This window comes from Daldinia caldariorum, assembly GCF_022478825.1.
Source record: "Daldinia caldariorum strain CBS 122874 unplaced genomic scaffold F4812scaffold_5, whole genome shotgun sequence".
In the NCBI taxonomy this organism is placed as follows: Eukaryota; Fungi; Ascomycota; class Sordariomycetes; order Xylariales; family Hypoxylaceae; genus Daldinia; species Daldinia caldariorum.
Window position 1 is genome coordinate 1,190,360 of NW_025953041.1, and position 13,744 is coordinate 1,204,103.

General features: G+C 47.8%; 4 protein-coding genes across 4 annotated transcripts; 2 read left to right on the plus strand and 2 right to left on the minus strand.

Annotated features, from left to right (window-relative positions):
- Positions 1-532: 532 nt before the first annotated feature.
- On the minus strand, positions 533-4,574 carry F4812DRAFT_423049 (uncharacterized protein). Its single transcript, XM_047933731.1, has 5 exons — positions 4,017-4,574; positions 3,856-3,958; positions 2,948-3,788; positions 2,324-2,883; positions 533-1,939 (listed from the first exon to the last, which is right to left on the minus strand). Exons 1-5 carry the CDS (start codon positions 4,379-4,381, stop codon positions 878-880), a joined length of 2,931 nt encoding a protein of 976 aa, XP_047791757.1. The 5' UTR covers positions 4,382-4,574; the 3' UTR covers positions 533-877.
- A 209-nt stretch (positions 4,575-4,783) lies between these two features.
- F4812DRAFT_329456 (kinase-like protein) lies at positions 4,784-7,666 on the minus strand. The gene is made up of 4 exons (XM_047931554.1): positions 7,233-7,666; positions 6,356-7,087; positions 5,638-6,299; positions 4,784-5,581 (listed from the first exon to the last, which is right to left on the minus strand). The coding sequence occupies exons 1-4, from the start codon at positions 7,278-7,280 to the stop codon at positions 5,440-5,442; spliced, it is 1,584 nt and encodes a 527-aa protein (XP_047791758.1). The 5' UTR covers positions 7,281-7,666; the 3' UTR covers positions 4,784-5,439.
- Positions 7,667-8,991: 1,325 nt separating this feature from the next.
- On the plus strand, positions 8,992-9,838 carry F4812DRAFT_423053 (uncharacterized protein). Its single transcript, XM_047933732.1, has one exon. The coding sequence runs from the start codon at positions 9,383-9,385 to the stop codon at positions 9,596-9,598; it is 216 nt and encodes a 71-aa protein (XP_047791759.1). The 5' UTR covers positions 8,992-9,382; the 3' UTR covers positions 9,599-9,838.
- Positions 9,839-10,580: 742 nt separating this feature from the next.
- Positions 10,581-12,866, plus strand: F4812DRAFT_423055 (ATP-dependent RNA helicase dbp8). Its single transcript, XM_047933733.1, has one exon. The coding sequence runs from the start codon at positions 11,136-11,138 to the stop codon at positions 12,768-12,770; it is 1,635 nt and encodes a 544-aa protein (XP_047791760.1). The 5' UTR covers positions 10,581-11,135; the 3' UTR covers positions 12,771-12,866.
- Positions 12,867-13,744: the final 878 nt, after the last annotated feature.

Consider the following 13,744-nt stretch of genomic DNA (forward strand, 5'->3'; position numbering starts at 1 on the left):
GTGACTATAGAAGCTGTTTTGATTTGGCATACCAAAGAGCGACATCGTACTAGGGGTCTAGGTATTTGCCTAGGTAGTGATAGGTACCTACGTTGAAACAATTCTGACAAGGGGCTAAGGAGAGTCCATGTTAGAGTGGCGTCCTCGTCACGTTTATATAGCTGTTATTATTTATCATTATCATGAAGGTACAGAACAAGGGAAGGCCGGTTTGAATATTCGCTCTTACCATATCCGAGCACGTATATTTAACGCCATGTTACGTTATAGCTTGCTATCCAACTAGTTCCAGTGATAATACTAAACAGACCTAGGGGAAAGGAGTGCGAATGTAAGTGCAGACGCATATTTTTGCCGGGAACACTTAAGACTCTTGACAGGTATCTTATGACTTACGTATTGTATTGTACGTAAATAGATACAAGGGCCATTCGTATGTTATATGTTCACACAACCAAAATGTAAACATTCAACCTACGCAGGACGTACAAATGCTAATTCTGTCTACAACAAGCACTGTAGCCTAATGTTATTTATCATAAATCATGTATATTAACTGCCTCAGGGCCTACCAATACTGACACTAATCTAACCATATTTATTTATTATCTTCCTTGAAATAATAAATCACTTTACCAGTGCCCTTATAACCAGAGAAGTTGGTGGTATCTTTTGACTCCTTGAAAGTGTAACCCTTTATCCCCTCTCCTCAATACCTAAACGCCGTAGAAATAGGTATACTAAACAAGCCCGAAGAAACATAGGTTACCATAGGTAAGGTAGGTGGTAGGTACCTAACCCTTATGAAATTACATCTTATCGGGCAAATTCATCGATCGCCCTGCTCATTACCTTGCCCGAAATCCGTGGCGGAATTCTATCCTGATATGGTTCCGGCAACCTTATCGATATCTTCATCGCGACAGCTCCAACCGTCGTAGACTTGCATTAGTTTCTCGGTTTCTTTACTCATAGAGCCGACCCAGTCGGCCAAGGCACCGCAGGCCTGGTCGATTATCTCCTTCGTTTCCTTTTCGGTGTCGAGTCTCGCAGTCTCTTGCCGCTTCTTCTCTTCCGCCTGGCGTAATTCATTTCTCGCCTTTCGCTTCGTGCGCCGATCCTGGATTTCGCGAGAGCGGTCGGCAAGATAGCGGACGCTATGGCCAAGACCAGCGCTCTCGCTGGAAACACCGCGGTGCGGGCGGTCCAGAGGCGGTTGGGTGAAGAATAACACGTGACCAGCTTCATCGCGTTGAAATTGTTGTCGAACCTCTTCGGGAATCTTGTCATTTAATGCGTCGTCTAATCGGTAAACTTCGACCGGACGGGGAGGATTGTAGACATTAGCTTGCCCGTGTGGGCCAGGACTAGGCACCGGGGCCATAGAAGCTCTCGAAGGGGTAGGCGCAATACGATGCGACGGGTCATAGGGAGGCATTGGAGGATTTATTGGGTGAGGAGGCGGGTGGTGAGGCTGATGGGGTACAGGGACCGGAGAAGCGCTATATTGAGGCGCATATCCGTTGTAAGGAGTAGGTGGGTGAGGAGGTTGGTGCGGTTGGAAATGTGGTACCGGAGTCATCTGCGGAGTCATCTGTGGTGTGGTGTGACCGTGAGCGCCGTGGGGAGGACCTTGAATACCCTGAACCGGAAAGCCGGGATGGGGGGGGCCAGCATGATTGCCATATTGTGGTACAGGAACCGGAGTTGGACTAGGACGCGGCGCGAACGGGTTAGGTGGCACATAGGCACCGACATGTCCAGGCGTCGGTGTGGAAGGAGTTGGAATGGTGGAAAAATGAGGAGTATGAGTATTACCCATAACAATATCACCCTGACCGTCAATTGGGCGGGCTGCCATCATTGAAGGACGACGGACTGAATCCATGATGGGGAGCGGCGGAGGCGGGGATGGCGTTGGTTCTGGGGGTGGAGATTCCTGTAAAAGAAAAAATGTGTGTGAGTAAGTAAGGTAAGAAGAAATTAGATTAATGTTAGTTGACGCGCTTCAGTGAGACATTAGGGAAAAAAAAAAGGTTTCAACGCAATCGATAAGACGGCAAGAATAAGATAGGGGGATAGGATGGAATGGGATAGGATAGCAGGTAGAGGGGGCGGCACATTAAACCCATTCACCCTTTTTTTTCTTCTGTTGTACCCTTTTGTTCCCATTGCCCCTTTTTTGCATGTTTGCTGCTCTGCTCATATGAGACATAAAGGTTGGGATGTGCGATTGCGATATTGCGATAGCGACGCTTAGGTTCGTGGGGTAATGCCTATAAAATATAGGTACATATAAAAGGAAGAAAATTAGGAAACTTACATTGGGCTCTCTCGCACGACAATGCACGGCCCCTATCAAAGGAGGCGCATTGGGTGCTCCCCAAGTCGGCTTGGGTAAGGGATCTGTAGGTTTCGCATCGTCTTGAAGAAGATGTTTAATGGGACTGATAACCTTCTTCAGCTTGCGGGGCGCCTCGAACAGATCCATCTCGTAGTCCTTGTCCCGGACTTCGTCAGGCAAACAGCTTGCCCAAGTCTTGATCTTGTTGAGCTTATGCTTCTCCTCGTTATATCGCGCTTCGCATACATAAACATCTTTGTTCTTAGGGAATCCTCGAGGTCTACCTCTGTTGTAGCGAGTTACGAACATAACAAAGCACCGATCCACAACTTCGTCGATGCGATGGTCACGATACTGGCCTGTCTTGACCACTTCATTTTCGAGAAAATGCTTCTCGAACCGATGGACTGTCTGCTCAGGGCGGTAGTACCAGCAAGCATTTACCCACTTCTGTCCCGACTTGTCTTCCCAGGTTCGGTAGATCTGCGCCACGATAGGCTTTGTCAGATCGTTCGGGTTGGTGATATGAACCCAGTCGCCTAAGTCCAGTTAACACTCTCGACTTCACCTAAGCTATATGACACGACAACTCATAAGACTTACCAACTTTCCAAACCTCCCCTTTATGGACAATTTCCGGTAGGGGTCGTCTACCGTCCTCACCCTCGAATTCGCTGTCGGGCTTGGCCTTCTCCTGCTCAGCAAGTATATGGGCTTGTCGCTGCAACTCGACCGCATCTTTATAAATCTGACTGCCCTCTTCATTGTATAGTTTCGCGTTTTCGAACATCAAATCGAGGTCCTTTAGTACTTGGTCCACGTTCTGATACTTCTTCCTCTTGGCCTTACGTTTGATTAGATCCATTGCTATAGGATTCTTTATGGCAGCGAAGTAATCGGGAGTCGCCTGCTTATCTGGAAGCCTTTCGAACGGGATGATTAGCAGATCGCCATCAGGATGTTTCGGCTTTCGGAGGCCTTTCAGCAGCGCATGGATGCGGGCTTCCAGTGGGGTGAAAACCTTGGGAGGACGGCCTCGCTTCTTGTGGGAATCATCATCTCTCGTATCAGTTTTTCGTCCTGAAGTTGAGTGACGACCTCGCCGCCCTCGCCGCCGTCCACCCTCATCGTCCGAATCGTCGTCATCGTCATCTTCTTCGTCTTCTTCATCCTCCTCTTCTGCCTCTTCGTCTTCTGCATCCGGAGGAGGGGAGTCTTCTGCCTCGGGAATCTCTCCTAAGTCGGGGAGTACCGCATCCTCAGGCTTTATGGTTCCCTCGTTGACTAGCTTTTGGAGTTCTTCCTTAAAGATCTCCCGTAAACGAGCAGCGTCCTGAAAGAATTCCGAGGAAGGTCGGTTATAAACCATAGCATTATGGGAGATGAGAGCGACATCCCTGACGAATTCGGAGAAGGCGGTGTATTGCTTTTTAAGCTTTTTGGTCTACAGTGGGAGGTATCAAGGTCAGGACGACGTGATTATAAGAGGTCGGACTAGGTTAGTAACTCACTCGGATTGTACTGAAAGCGATTGGCTCTTTTATAACTTCGTAGTATTCTGGGATGAGTCGTCGGTTCGGAATGCGCTGGAAGTGTGAGGCAACATGGTAACCGCTTTCGAGGTTTGCTATTAGATACAACTACGACTATTGACTGGGCTAGTAGGACTTACTCGGCATCTCTATAAGTAGAGAGATAGTTTGCCGTATTTTCAATGACTATTAGCATGTCGTGATCGAGACGACTCGGTGTGCGACCCTCTTCAGGCTCGCCGTCAGCATCCGCGTCGCCATCCGCATCCGCATCCGCGTCTGCGTCTGCGCTCGCGTCTGCAGCAGCGTTGATACTCGAGCCTCCCCGAGAATCCTCTCCGTTTTTGCCAGCAGCATCGCCAGCATCGCCAGAGTTAGTGGCGACCTTATTTGAGTCCGAATCTTGAGGGGCATTGTCGGTATTGGTATCGGTAATTGCTTTAGCTTCGATGGACTCGCGAACCTTGACCGCGCTCTCGGCTGGCTTCTCGGCTTCGTCAGCCATTGCGGAAGAGCTTAGAAGCCAAACAAAAAAAGAAATTATTCAGTTTAAAATTGGATAGTATAGCCTCAATTAGAGTTTTATAGGTTGGCCGCTAAAGGCCAAAGTAAACAATGGTGGCCAGGCTGCAAGTTCGCGGGTATAGGAACAAATGCTGGTTTCGAGGCGGTCCGCGGTTTGTTGGTGTTAGAGGTACTTAGTAAAACCCGACGCCGCTGCAAAGAAAGTCTCAAGTGATATTTAAGACTTTATCGAGGTTGGATAGCCGATGATTATCCGAGGACCCATCTACAGTTGGGTATCCGATTACCTAATAGCACTATATCATGCAATACCTTCCATTTCCAAGAGCAGCGCGCAAACATCTCATCTCATACGTACTTGTATTTACTGCGCAATTATATAATTACTAACCTAACCTAATAGGTACATAGTAGTCAGGAAGCACATGTACCTAGTACACCTTGAATTTACGAAGGGGTATATGTTATATATCTTATCTTTATATTATCTTTACTTGGAAATAGCCTGGCCGAAATGCGTACAAGACTCCGCCGCTGACATGATATACATCACATCACCAAGGAAACCATGAAATAAAGATTCAATCAAGGTACGTAGATGAATGCCTATGTACCTAACGTTATGCCTTGCTAGCACATGTAATCATTTTTTATTCCATGTTAACCTAATCGGCCCCTTGAATCTTACGGTCCCCATCCCCAAACTCCCTAAATATGTGTGAGTAATATATACGAGTTGATATACGTTCGCCTCCTCCAGCTGCTTCGCCCCCCTTTCAAGTATCCCAGTCATGTGTGTTCCTTGGCGCAATAAGCAGTGACGCACCCTCCGATACTGGTAATCTAAATGCTGTGTAATTATGGCTTGCTGGCGGTGGTGCGCAAGCGACGTGCGATAGTGTTAGCTGGCTGTTTGCCTTTAAATAGGTCAAGATGAGGTTATGCGGGTGGGTATCATAGCAGGCTTGGACGCCTGGTAGCCGTTTTGTCCTGGGCGAGAGGATTAGGGGTCGCTTATTTCAAGCTATTCCTTGTAGCTTAGGATTTCGTCACATCGTCCCATCCCCAAACCTGAGATAGATATCTTTCCATATTTACCCGCTTCGTCCGCATCTCCATCATCCATGGGTGCTCGAGCATTCTCCACGGACTTGCTCGACGGGCTGGTTCCTTCTCGAGACTACGCAGACATTAGATTTTTATTTTTCTTAATTGTGATGAGATTGGACAACTTACCAGCACTCGATGAAATACTTGAAGCTATCACTCCAGAATATGTTAGCATCCGGCTCGTCCTTGAGCTTCGGTATCGGTTGTCGGACGATGTAGGTTAGTAGATCGATCAAACCCGCCTTAGGTTGCATCTCGGTCCCGTCAGCCGGGAAGGGGAATCGGTGCTGGGCCACCTCAAGAAGTGTGACTCCAGTTGACCAAACATCTGACGTGATAGTGTAACTTTGACCTGTAATACGCTCCGGTGCCATGTAATAACTCGTGCCAATGAAGGTATTAGCTTCGCCCTTGGTTCCAAAGTCGCCTGACACGCCAAAGTCGCACAGTTTGACTTCGCCGTTACGACACAGCAAAATATTCGATGGCTTGATATCTCGGTGAATAATCTTCTTGCTATGGAGATAGGTTAATCCTCGGAGGACGCCCTCGGCAATCTTTCCCAAAACCTTCTCGCCTGTTCGGCCGCCAAGTCGCTTGACTTCTTTGTAGATGCTATCGAGGGATCCGCCCTCGCAAAACTCCATAGCGATAGAAATAGTGGCAGTGGCAGGATCGCCGAAAACTCCATAATATCGGCAAATATGCTCCGATGCGCATTCCTTATTGAAGTTTATTTCACGGAAGATCTGCTTCTTGACATCCGGGTCTGGATTTGTGGTAATGACCTGAGGAGTATATCAGCACATATTCTACAGCTAGACTGAAAGGTTAGACGGTGTACCTTCAATGCAAATACTGTCTTTCCACCCTTCAACTTGCACCGCGTGACGGCGCCGCCGGCACCTTCGCCTAGACTGCCTAACTCAACAATCCTGTTTTCTGCGCTTGCAATTCTCCAGCCATTGTCATCGAGCTCATCTACATCCGCAGTTCTTGCTTTCTCCAAGGTCATCTTATCGAAGCTATCCTCGAGGCCCTGCATGCTGCTATCTCGCTCCATGCCAATACCCCCCTCGCTTCTCTCAGAGTAGATAGAACCAACAGCGGATATAGGGTCTGGCGTGCCTTGAGGTCTTGATCCAATGCCATATTGTGACGCAAACGATAGTGCAGAGAATTGGGAGCCTGCGGATGTAGGGTTGCTAGCTCTTCCGTCGAGAGGACCGAAACTGCCGGATCGCGAGTGCGCTGCGCTGCTTTCGCTACCACCGCTTGCGGATTGTCCCGGCTGAATTGTAGGTCGATGTTGCTCATATGGTGCGACCGTGCTACCCATCGGAGTAGCGACGTGGACAGTGAGCTGAGGCCGCGACGGAACGCCAGGGGTGCCTACGGGCTTAACATTAGGAGATGGTGGGATAGCTAGGCCTAGTCTCGGTGTTCGTCCACCGCTCGGTCTGCCGCCTGCGAGTGCGGGTCGAAGAGGAGCTGGAGAGGACGACATGATGGGTATAGGTGTCGAGAGTGGTGGAGGGGTGCTGACGGCAGCTTCGAGAGCTGCTGTGGTTGAGGTCTTCATGGTAGAAATACGTTAGCATCTCAGGCACGCGAGTGGGAAAGCTTTCGCGAATGGAGTTGGAAATAGAGGGACCGGTGTATGGAGACAAAGAAGGTAAGGCTAGGGCAGTGCAGCTCAACTAGAAGGGGAGCTAAATTACATTCTGGATGACGGGCTCAGAAGCCTGTAGATTCTCGTGATCGGGCATTTTGTGGTATGTCGGTTTTCAAACCACAGATTGCGCAGCAAGCCTGTGGGTGAGAGTGCGTGTTCGTGGTGTAGTCTACTGAGGAAACGGTCGGGTTTATCGAGTACAAAGAGGAAATAAAAGGGCCGAAGATGGGTGTATGTAACAGTCTGCCGACACAACTCGTCCAGGTATAACCAGGAATGCCCCAACGAGGTCACACAGCGCCGCAGGTTAATATATTTGAGTGACGTATTGTCAAAATCCGTTGGTAGTATTGTGATTTTCTTTTTAATAAAAAAAAGAGAGAAGGAATTATCGTTCTATTCGTGACAGTATCGAGCAAATTGGAGCAACTAAGTTGGACTAGACAAAACCACAAAAAAAGGTTGAAAATGTCAAGATGGTTGAATGGTCGTGGGGGGTAAATAATCGAGGGGTGTGGAGGAGATGATAGCTAGTTTGCTTTTGTGCCGCGCGTAGTCGAAATTAACCCCTGCACAAAATGTTGGATGCCCAGCAGCCCAGTCGATGTAAGGTAGGAGATATGGATATGTAATTCGTAGTGAATTCGTAGTTAGGTTAGGTAGTAATATACCTAGGTAGGTAATTATGTGTATTGTACGAAGTAATACTGCGGATCTGTAGAATACCTAAGGTGGTAAGGTAGGATAGCTGTTCTCGCTCGTCTAGTTTCCTGTCAGGGAAGCGGAGAAAAGGACTTGGCTGGACGATGCTCGGGAACAACTAGGAGCTAAAAGTATTGTACCTTAGGTACCTTGAGGTAGGCAAATTAGACCTGGATCTCGAATTGTCGTTGGTGAACCTTGGCTCTTGGCTCTTGGCTCTTGGCCCTTGTCCCGCTAAGACCTGGGGGGGTTCGATGTGGTTTTGAGTGGTGGTGGCTTTTCTTGCACTGGTGAAGAGACGGGGGCGGATGAACCAGAAACAAGACTGGATTAACAGGGATGTTGATGCGGGCTCTCATGCCAATACCATGTTAATACCATGCTAGTGCCAGGTCTCCAGCGCCAAAATTCTGTAGATTGGGCGATAAACGACAACCGAGCAATGGAAATGGACGGGTTGGGGTTAATGCGATTGGAGATCGTAGACCAACAAATAAGACTGGTGAAGTTGCAAGTTGCAAGTTGCCAGTTACGAATTTCGAGTTGATAATTTAAATAGGGCCAATAATATGCGCCTATGCGCCGAACGAATGCGTGGGGAACGAAGTGAAAGATATGGTGGGCAGTTAAGAAAAAAAAAAGTATTTGTATGGAGTAGATTATGATGTATGATGCATTGTATAAAATGGACAGCAGTCAAGTTCAATATACTGGATGGATACAAGTCTCCAAACGCCATTACATAAGGTAATTTTTAGGAGGTAGCCAAGGCATCAATACCGGGCCGAGCCTAAGATATAGGTAGGTAGGTACCTAAGGTGTAGTGGAAGCTACCCCCGTAAAATAGCTATTAAAAATATGAGAGAAAAAAAGCTGTCAGGTGTGCGTTGGGGTCATGTAAGTAGTTTCGGATCTAAAATACGAGACGGGTTATCTGGCGTTTAACAATACATAACGAAAAGAGATAGCAAGAAAAATATATTAAGGAAGAAAGCCTGTGGTATGTTTTCTTATTATCTGCCTCAAATTAAGAACGTGAAAAGGGAAGAAAGATTTGTATGATGGATATTATATAGGTAGGTACCTTAGGTACCTAAAATAGAGATATATTATATTACCATAGGCTTCAAGCATAATATAACAAATAATATGCTAATATACTAATAAAATAATATTATAGATCATAGATGGATGTGAATGAAGCGCGTGCTTAACCCTCCCTTCAGCATATCCTGAGATGTGATGGCGCTCGGCTCTAAAATGATCATCACGCATCCGTCTGTATTCGTCTGAGAAAGCATCTCTTGCGCGCAAGGGGTTAAACTTAAAGTCGTACAGTACCATCTCACTATCATCTTACTATAATCTCAATGGTCGAATTCGATAGTCTACCGATCATGAACTACGGGTCCCAAGGAATTAAATCGTAAAACAATCGTAACCTCCTACTTACATAGTAGACCCCTGATCAGCTCGACCCTGTCTACGCATCAAATGATCCACTCCGGCCCCCGCCCTCCACCACTCACAAACGTGGAATATCTCACTCTGGCGAAGAATGTTTCGACGAAACTCGAAGCTGGAGCAGGTCCTGTCGTTGCTGACACGTCCGTTGTTGTGTCAGACTGTATTAGGTCAACCACTAGTGCGCAAGCTTCTTGGAATCTGGATACTTCTCGGAGTAGGCGAGATTATCTCAAGTGTAGGTAGTCGGAAATCGGCAAGCCAAGGAAGGATTAGCGAGCGTTACCAAGCGTAGTAGTCCGCAACTTACTACCTTAGGTAGGTTAGGTAGGTATTCTACAATGTATGTACACATCTGTTAAGTACCTACCTCCTAATGTATCCATATTGGATTGTATTGTACCGTTATAGGTACAGCGCAACGGTGAGGTGAGACTGTGCCCATCTAGATACTGTATGAAACCCCCCCGACTTAGGGGAGCAGCTCGCCATCACGCATGGACAGATAGATGTATGTAGCCCTACACCGAATACCCCAATTTGCCATACATACCTACCTACCTAAGGTACCCTCCAAGCTTGCAAAGCCTGTTGGGGTCCAAGTTTGGGGTTAAACAGCATAGACCCCAACTCTCGATGGCGAGACGAAGCTACAGGAGATTGGCCCCCGGAAGTCCATTTGGAATATTGCACGTTGGGGTCCAAAGCCTTCTAAAGCTCCAAAGGATGACCGGTGCCCGATCGTGATGCTTTCTCGTGTCCAACAACGGGGTTGAATGGAGGTGGTTCGACTATGCGAGGGATGGGATGGGGGATGTATTCGTAAGTTCTTCTCACATGTTTTTCTTATCCCAATGTCCACTTCCATCTACCCCTATGCAGCCTCAAAGTTCACACTTGGGCTCGTGAAATCGAGCTCTCTTTGTTGCAGCAAGGCTTCGGTGAACCAGCAGGCCAACTGCCATGTAGTAGTAGACGCATGCATGCATACAGGGATGATACAGATGCTTTCCCGTCTACACCCTGCTCAACCTTGCCAAGCGCCCAAGGCGAGAGATTGGCTATATCTTAGCCGAAATCATTTGGGGCGATTCGGTATATGTCCGGCTTTGAGATCATCACAACGTAGGGCTGGGAGATCCCGATTCGCTAAAGGCTGCATAATTTTATCAGAGGTAGTCAATATTAATTCCTGGTTTCCGATGATTCCAGACTGTAATTTGAAACATGAAGATCAAGAAAAACAGAGTTGAGAGTTTGATTAAGGGAACATAGGACACCACCACTTGCACCTGCACCTGCACCTGCACCTGCACCGCCTGTACCCGGACCTGCCCTGGGCAGCCTGGGCAGCATGAATTCCAGTACCTTAGGTACCTACCGTACCTAACCTAACCTTTAGGTACCTTAGGTAAATGCATTATATCGTACCTTAGTACCACTTTCCCGCATTCCCTGCGATCACGTAGTGTACATATGGACCCATCGAAAAAAAGGTAATCTGGCGAATGGAGCAATCCATTACACCAACAGCCGCGCGTCTACACCTAGCGTAGCAGCCTAGCTAAAACGTAACTTTAGGGCGTGACAATTGATTGGTCAAGTTGCGATAACCTTCCCCACATTTAGACCCCTGTTTTTTTTACTTGGTATCAACTTCAACTTTTTTTTTTTTTCAAAGCGCTTAGCTTGGATGTCGATTAATGCGTCTTCCTAGAAGAAAAAAAAAGATATCAAATACATTTGAGGTCACAGAAGGGTTGCGTACGCATTAAATATTAAGATGCCGACATCCGTAGCGGATATAGCCGCTGCATCTGCGTCTGAATCAGACGATCAAATATCAAATTCGTCGTCGCCACGACTCCAGACCTTGTCCGATGGGGATGTGTCGGGATCGGAAGCAGAATCAGACTCACTCGACAGTGCGGCTTCTCGTAAGAGACGCAGGATATCCGCCGAGTTAACTCCTGCTACCGCTGAACTAGGTACATCATCCATAAATGTGCCTTCAAGGATCAAGCGGAAGAGCGCCGGTACTGGGCAGGCCAAACCATCATCAGAAAACCCAGTGTTAACAGCTGTTCCTATCAACACCTCCATTTCCGCTCCAGTGGACCGTCACACAACTTTCGAATCGCTAAATCTAAAGCCATGGCTTGTTCGGTCCCTTGCCAACATGGCAATCAAACGACCTACAGGTATTCAGAAGGCTTGCATTCCTGAAATCCTCAAGGGTAGAGATTGTATCGGAACGAGTAGGACAGGTTCAGGAAAGACAGTGGCCTTTGCTGCACCAATCTTGCAGAAGTGGTCTGAGGATCCAAGCTCTATCTACGCAGTAGTGTTAACGGCTACTCGTGAGTTAGCTCTACAGATATACGAGCAATTCAAGGCGATATCCTCGCCGCAGTCTCTCAAGATAATACTAATCACCGGAGGATCTGATATGCGGCCACAAGCAATTGCTCTCGCCCAGAGACCTCATGTGGTAATCGCCACCCCCGGTCGATTAGCTGATCACATTAACTCTTCTGGTGAAGATACTATAGCCGGCTTACGGAGGGTCAAATTCGTGGTGCTTGATGAGGCGGATCGATTGCTCGCAGCGGGTGGTCCGGGGAGCATGTTACCTGATATTGAAGAATGTCTGGGAGTCCTCCCGCCCTCAAGTGAGAGGCAGACGCTTCTGTTTACCGCTACCATCACCCCAGAGGTGCGAGCATTGAAAGATATGCCACCAAAACCTGGAAAAGAGCCAGCTTTTGTATGTGAAGTTGACACACAGAAACTTGCCGTCCCAACCACTCTACATCAAATGTACATCCAGGTAAACGTTACGCACAAGGAGTACTATCTTCATGCTTTTCTCCTGACGGAAGCCAACATCGAGAAGTCACTTATCATCTTCTGCAACCGCACCTCGACGGCGGAATATCTACACCATCTATTACGACTATTAGACCACCGTGTCACGTCTCTTCACTCTAGATTACAGCAACGCCAACGTGTGGATAATTTGGGACGATTCCGAGCTTCGGCGGCGCGGATTCTTGTTGCCACAGATGTAGCCTCGAGAGGTCTGGATATTCCGGAGGTCAGCCTCGTAGTGAATTACGACGTCCCTCAAAACCCCGACGACTATATTCATCGTGTTGGACGTACCGCCCGAGCAGGGAGGAAAGGTGACGCCGTCACTTTTATCGGGCAGAGAGACGTGGAGCGCGTCCATGCCATAGAGACCCGTGTTGGTCGAGAACTAGAAAAATGGGAGGAAGAAGGCGTCAACTTGGAGAGCAGATTTATCCGCGATTATATGAAGGAAGTAGGAGAGAAGAAACGCGAGGCTCTACTCAATATCGAAGAGCATAGGGAAGTAGGCGGAAAGAGAAAGCGCAAGAAGTTACGGCTGGAATAGGTAGCTGTCACGCTTGGATTATTAAAAGAGGGAAGAGTTAGCCAATTAATTATAGGAAGCTAGATAGCGGAACGGGCAAATGATTCGACATTTCAACTCAATATACACCGCCGTGATACTACAACAACACGTGTGAAGAATAGTCTATTGCTTGAGGTGAAGCATAAGCTATACCAACCTAGCATCCGTTTACTAATATTTACAGGTAGTTATAGAGACATTTCCCTGTAATTACGAAGTACTAACCCATAAAGTTAGGAGAAAGCTATCGTCGACTGTCCGTACCCGTAGAAATACTTCATCCTCTCGCAAACCCAACTTGAATCTTAGGATAACTAGGTACCTAATTCGGAGTTTACTTCAACGAAAACAGGTCTACCATAACAGGACATGTCATAGGCATCTGCCAAGTACTTCAATGGAAGTTCAATTCGGTCCATACAACCGTCCCCATCTTTGCCCCTTTTGTGGATAATTCAGGGGGTAAATATAGGGGGTTACAAGGTATGTATGTACGTCCATATCTCCGGGACCTGACTACCTCATAAGAAGGGTCTCTCCGCCTCCCTCTTTCTCTCCCCTTTCCCAGAAAGGGGGTAGGCACCTACCTAACCTATTCATCAAATAATACGGATTCGTTTATCTGCGAATCGTATGCACATACATTAGGAGGTAGGTACCTATATATTCAACAACCCCATCTCCGAGAGTCCCTGTTCAGGGAGGTAACCCCCGTTTTCGGCACCGAAGCTGCATTGGCCACGAAAAAAAAAAGAAGAAGAAAAACGTGTTGTTGCGTCGACGACGGGGAAAGGGGGTAGGTAGGTAATAGGCTATCAGATCCGCGGACGGATATAGCCCCGTTGACCGTTGACACGGGAACCGGCCTCGGCACGGAAGGGGGGAGAGGGGGTAGGGGGCGGGGCAGCAATGGAGGGAGGGAGGGGTGGTGGTTTGGGTGGGCGTGGAGCGGT

Excerpts from the sequence above, each read along its gene's own strand:
- F4812DRAFT_423049 (XM_047933731.1), bottom strand. The coding sequence starts at position 4,381 with ATGGCTGACGAAGCCGAGAAGCCAGCCGAGAGCGCGGTCAAGGTTCGC. Across the intron at positions 3,959-4,016 it reads TCTACTTATAGAGATGCCGA|CGGTTACCATGTTGCCTCAC; the intron begins GTAAGTCCTACT and ends AAACCTCGAAAG. Across the intron at positions 2,884-2,947 it reads AGGGGAGGTTTGGAAAGTTG|GCGACTGGGTTCATATCACC; the intron begins GTAAGTCTTATG and ends AACTGGACTTAG.
- F4812DRAFT_329456 (XM_047931554.1), bottom strand. The coding sequence starts at position 7,280 with ATGCCCGATCACGAGAATCTACAGGCTTCTGAGCCCGTCATCCAGAAT. Across the intron at positions 6,300-6,355 it reads AGACAGTATTTGCATTGAAG|GTCATTACCACAAATCCAGA; the intron begins GTACACCGTCTA and ends TATACTCCTCAG. Across the intron at positions 5,582-5,637 it reads AAGTATTTCATCGAGTGCTG|TCTCGAGAAGGAACCAGCCC; the intron begins GTAAGTTGTCCA and ends ATGTCTGCGTAG.
- F4812DRAFT_423053 (XM_047933732.1), top strand. The coding sequence starts at position 9,383 with ATGATCCACTCCGGCCCCCGCCCTCCACCACTCACAAACGTGGAATAT.
- F4812DRAFT_423055 (XM_047933733.1), top strand. The coding sequence starts at position 11,136 with ATGCCGACATCCGTAGCGGATATAGCCGCTGCATCTGCGTCTGAATCA.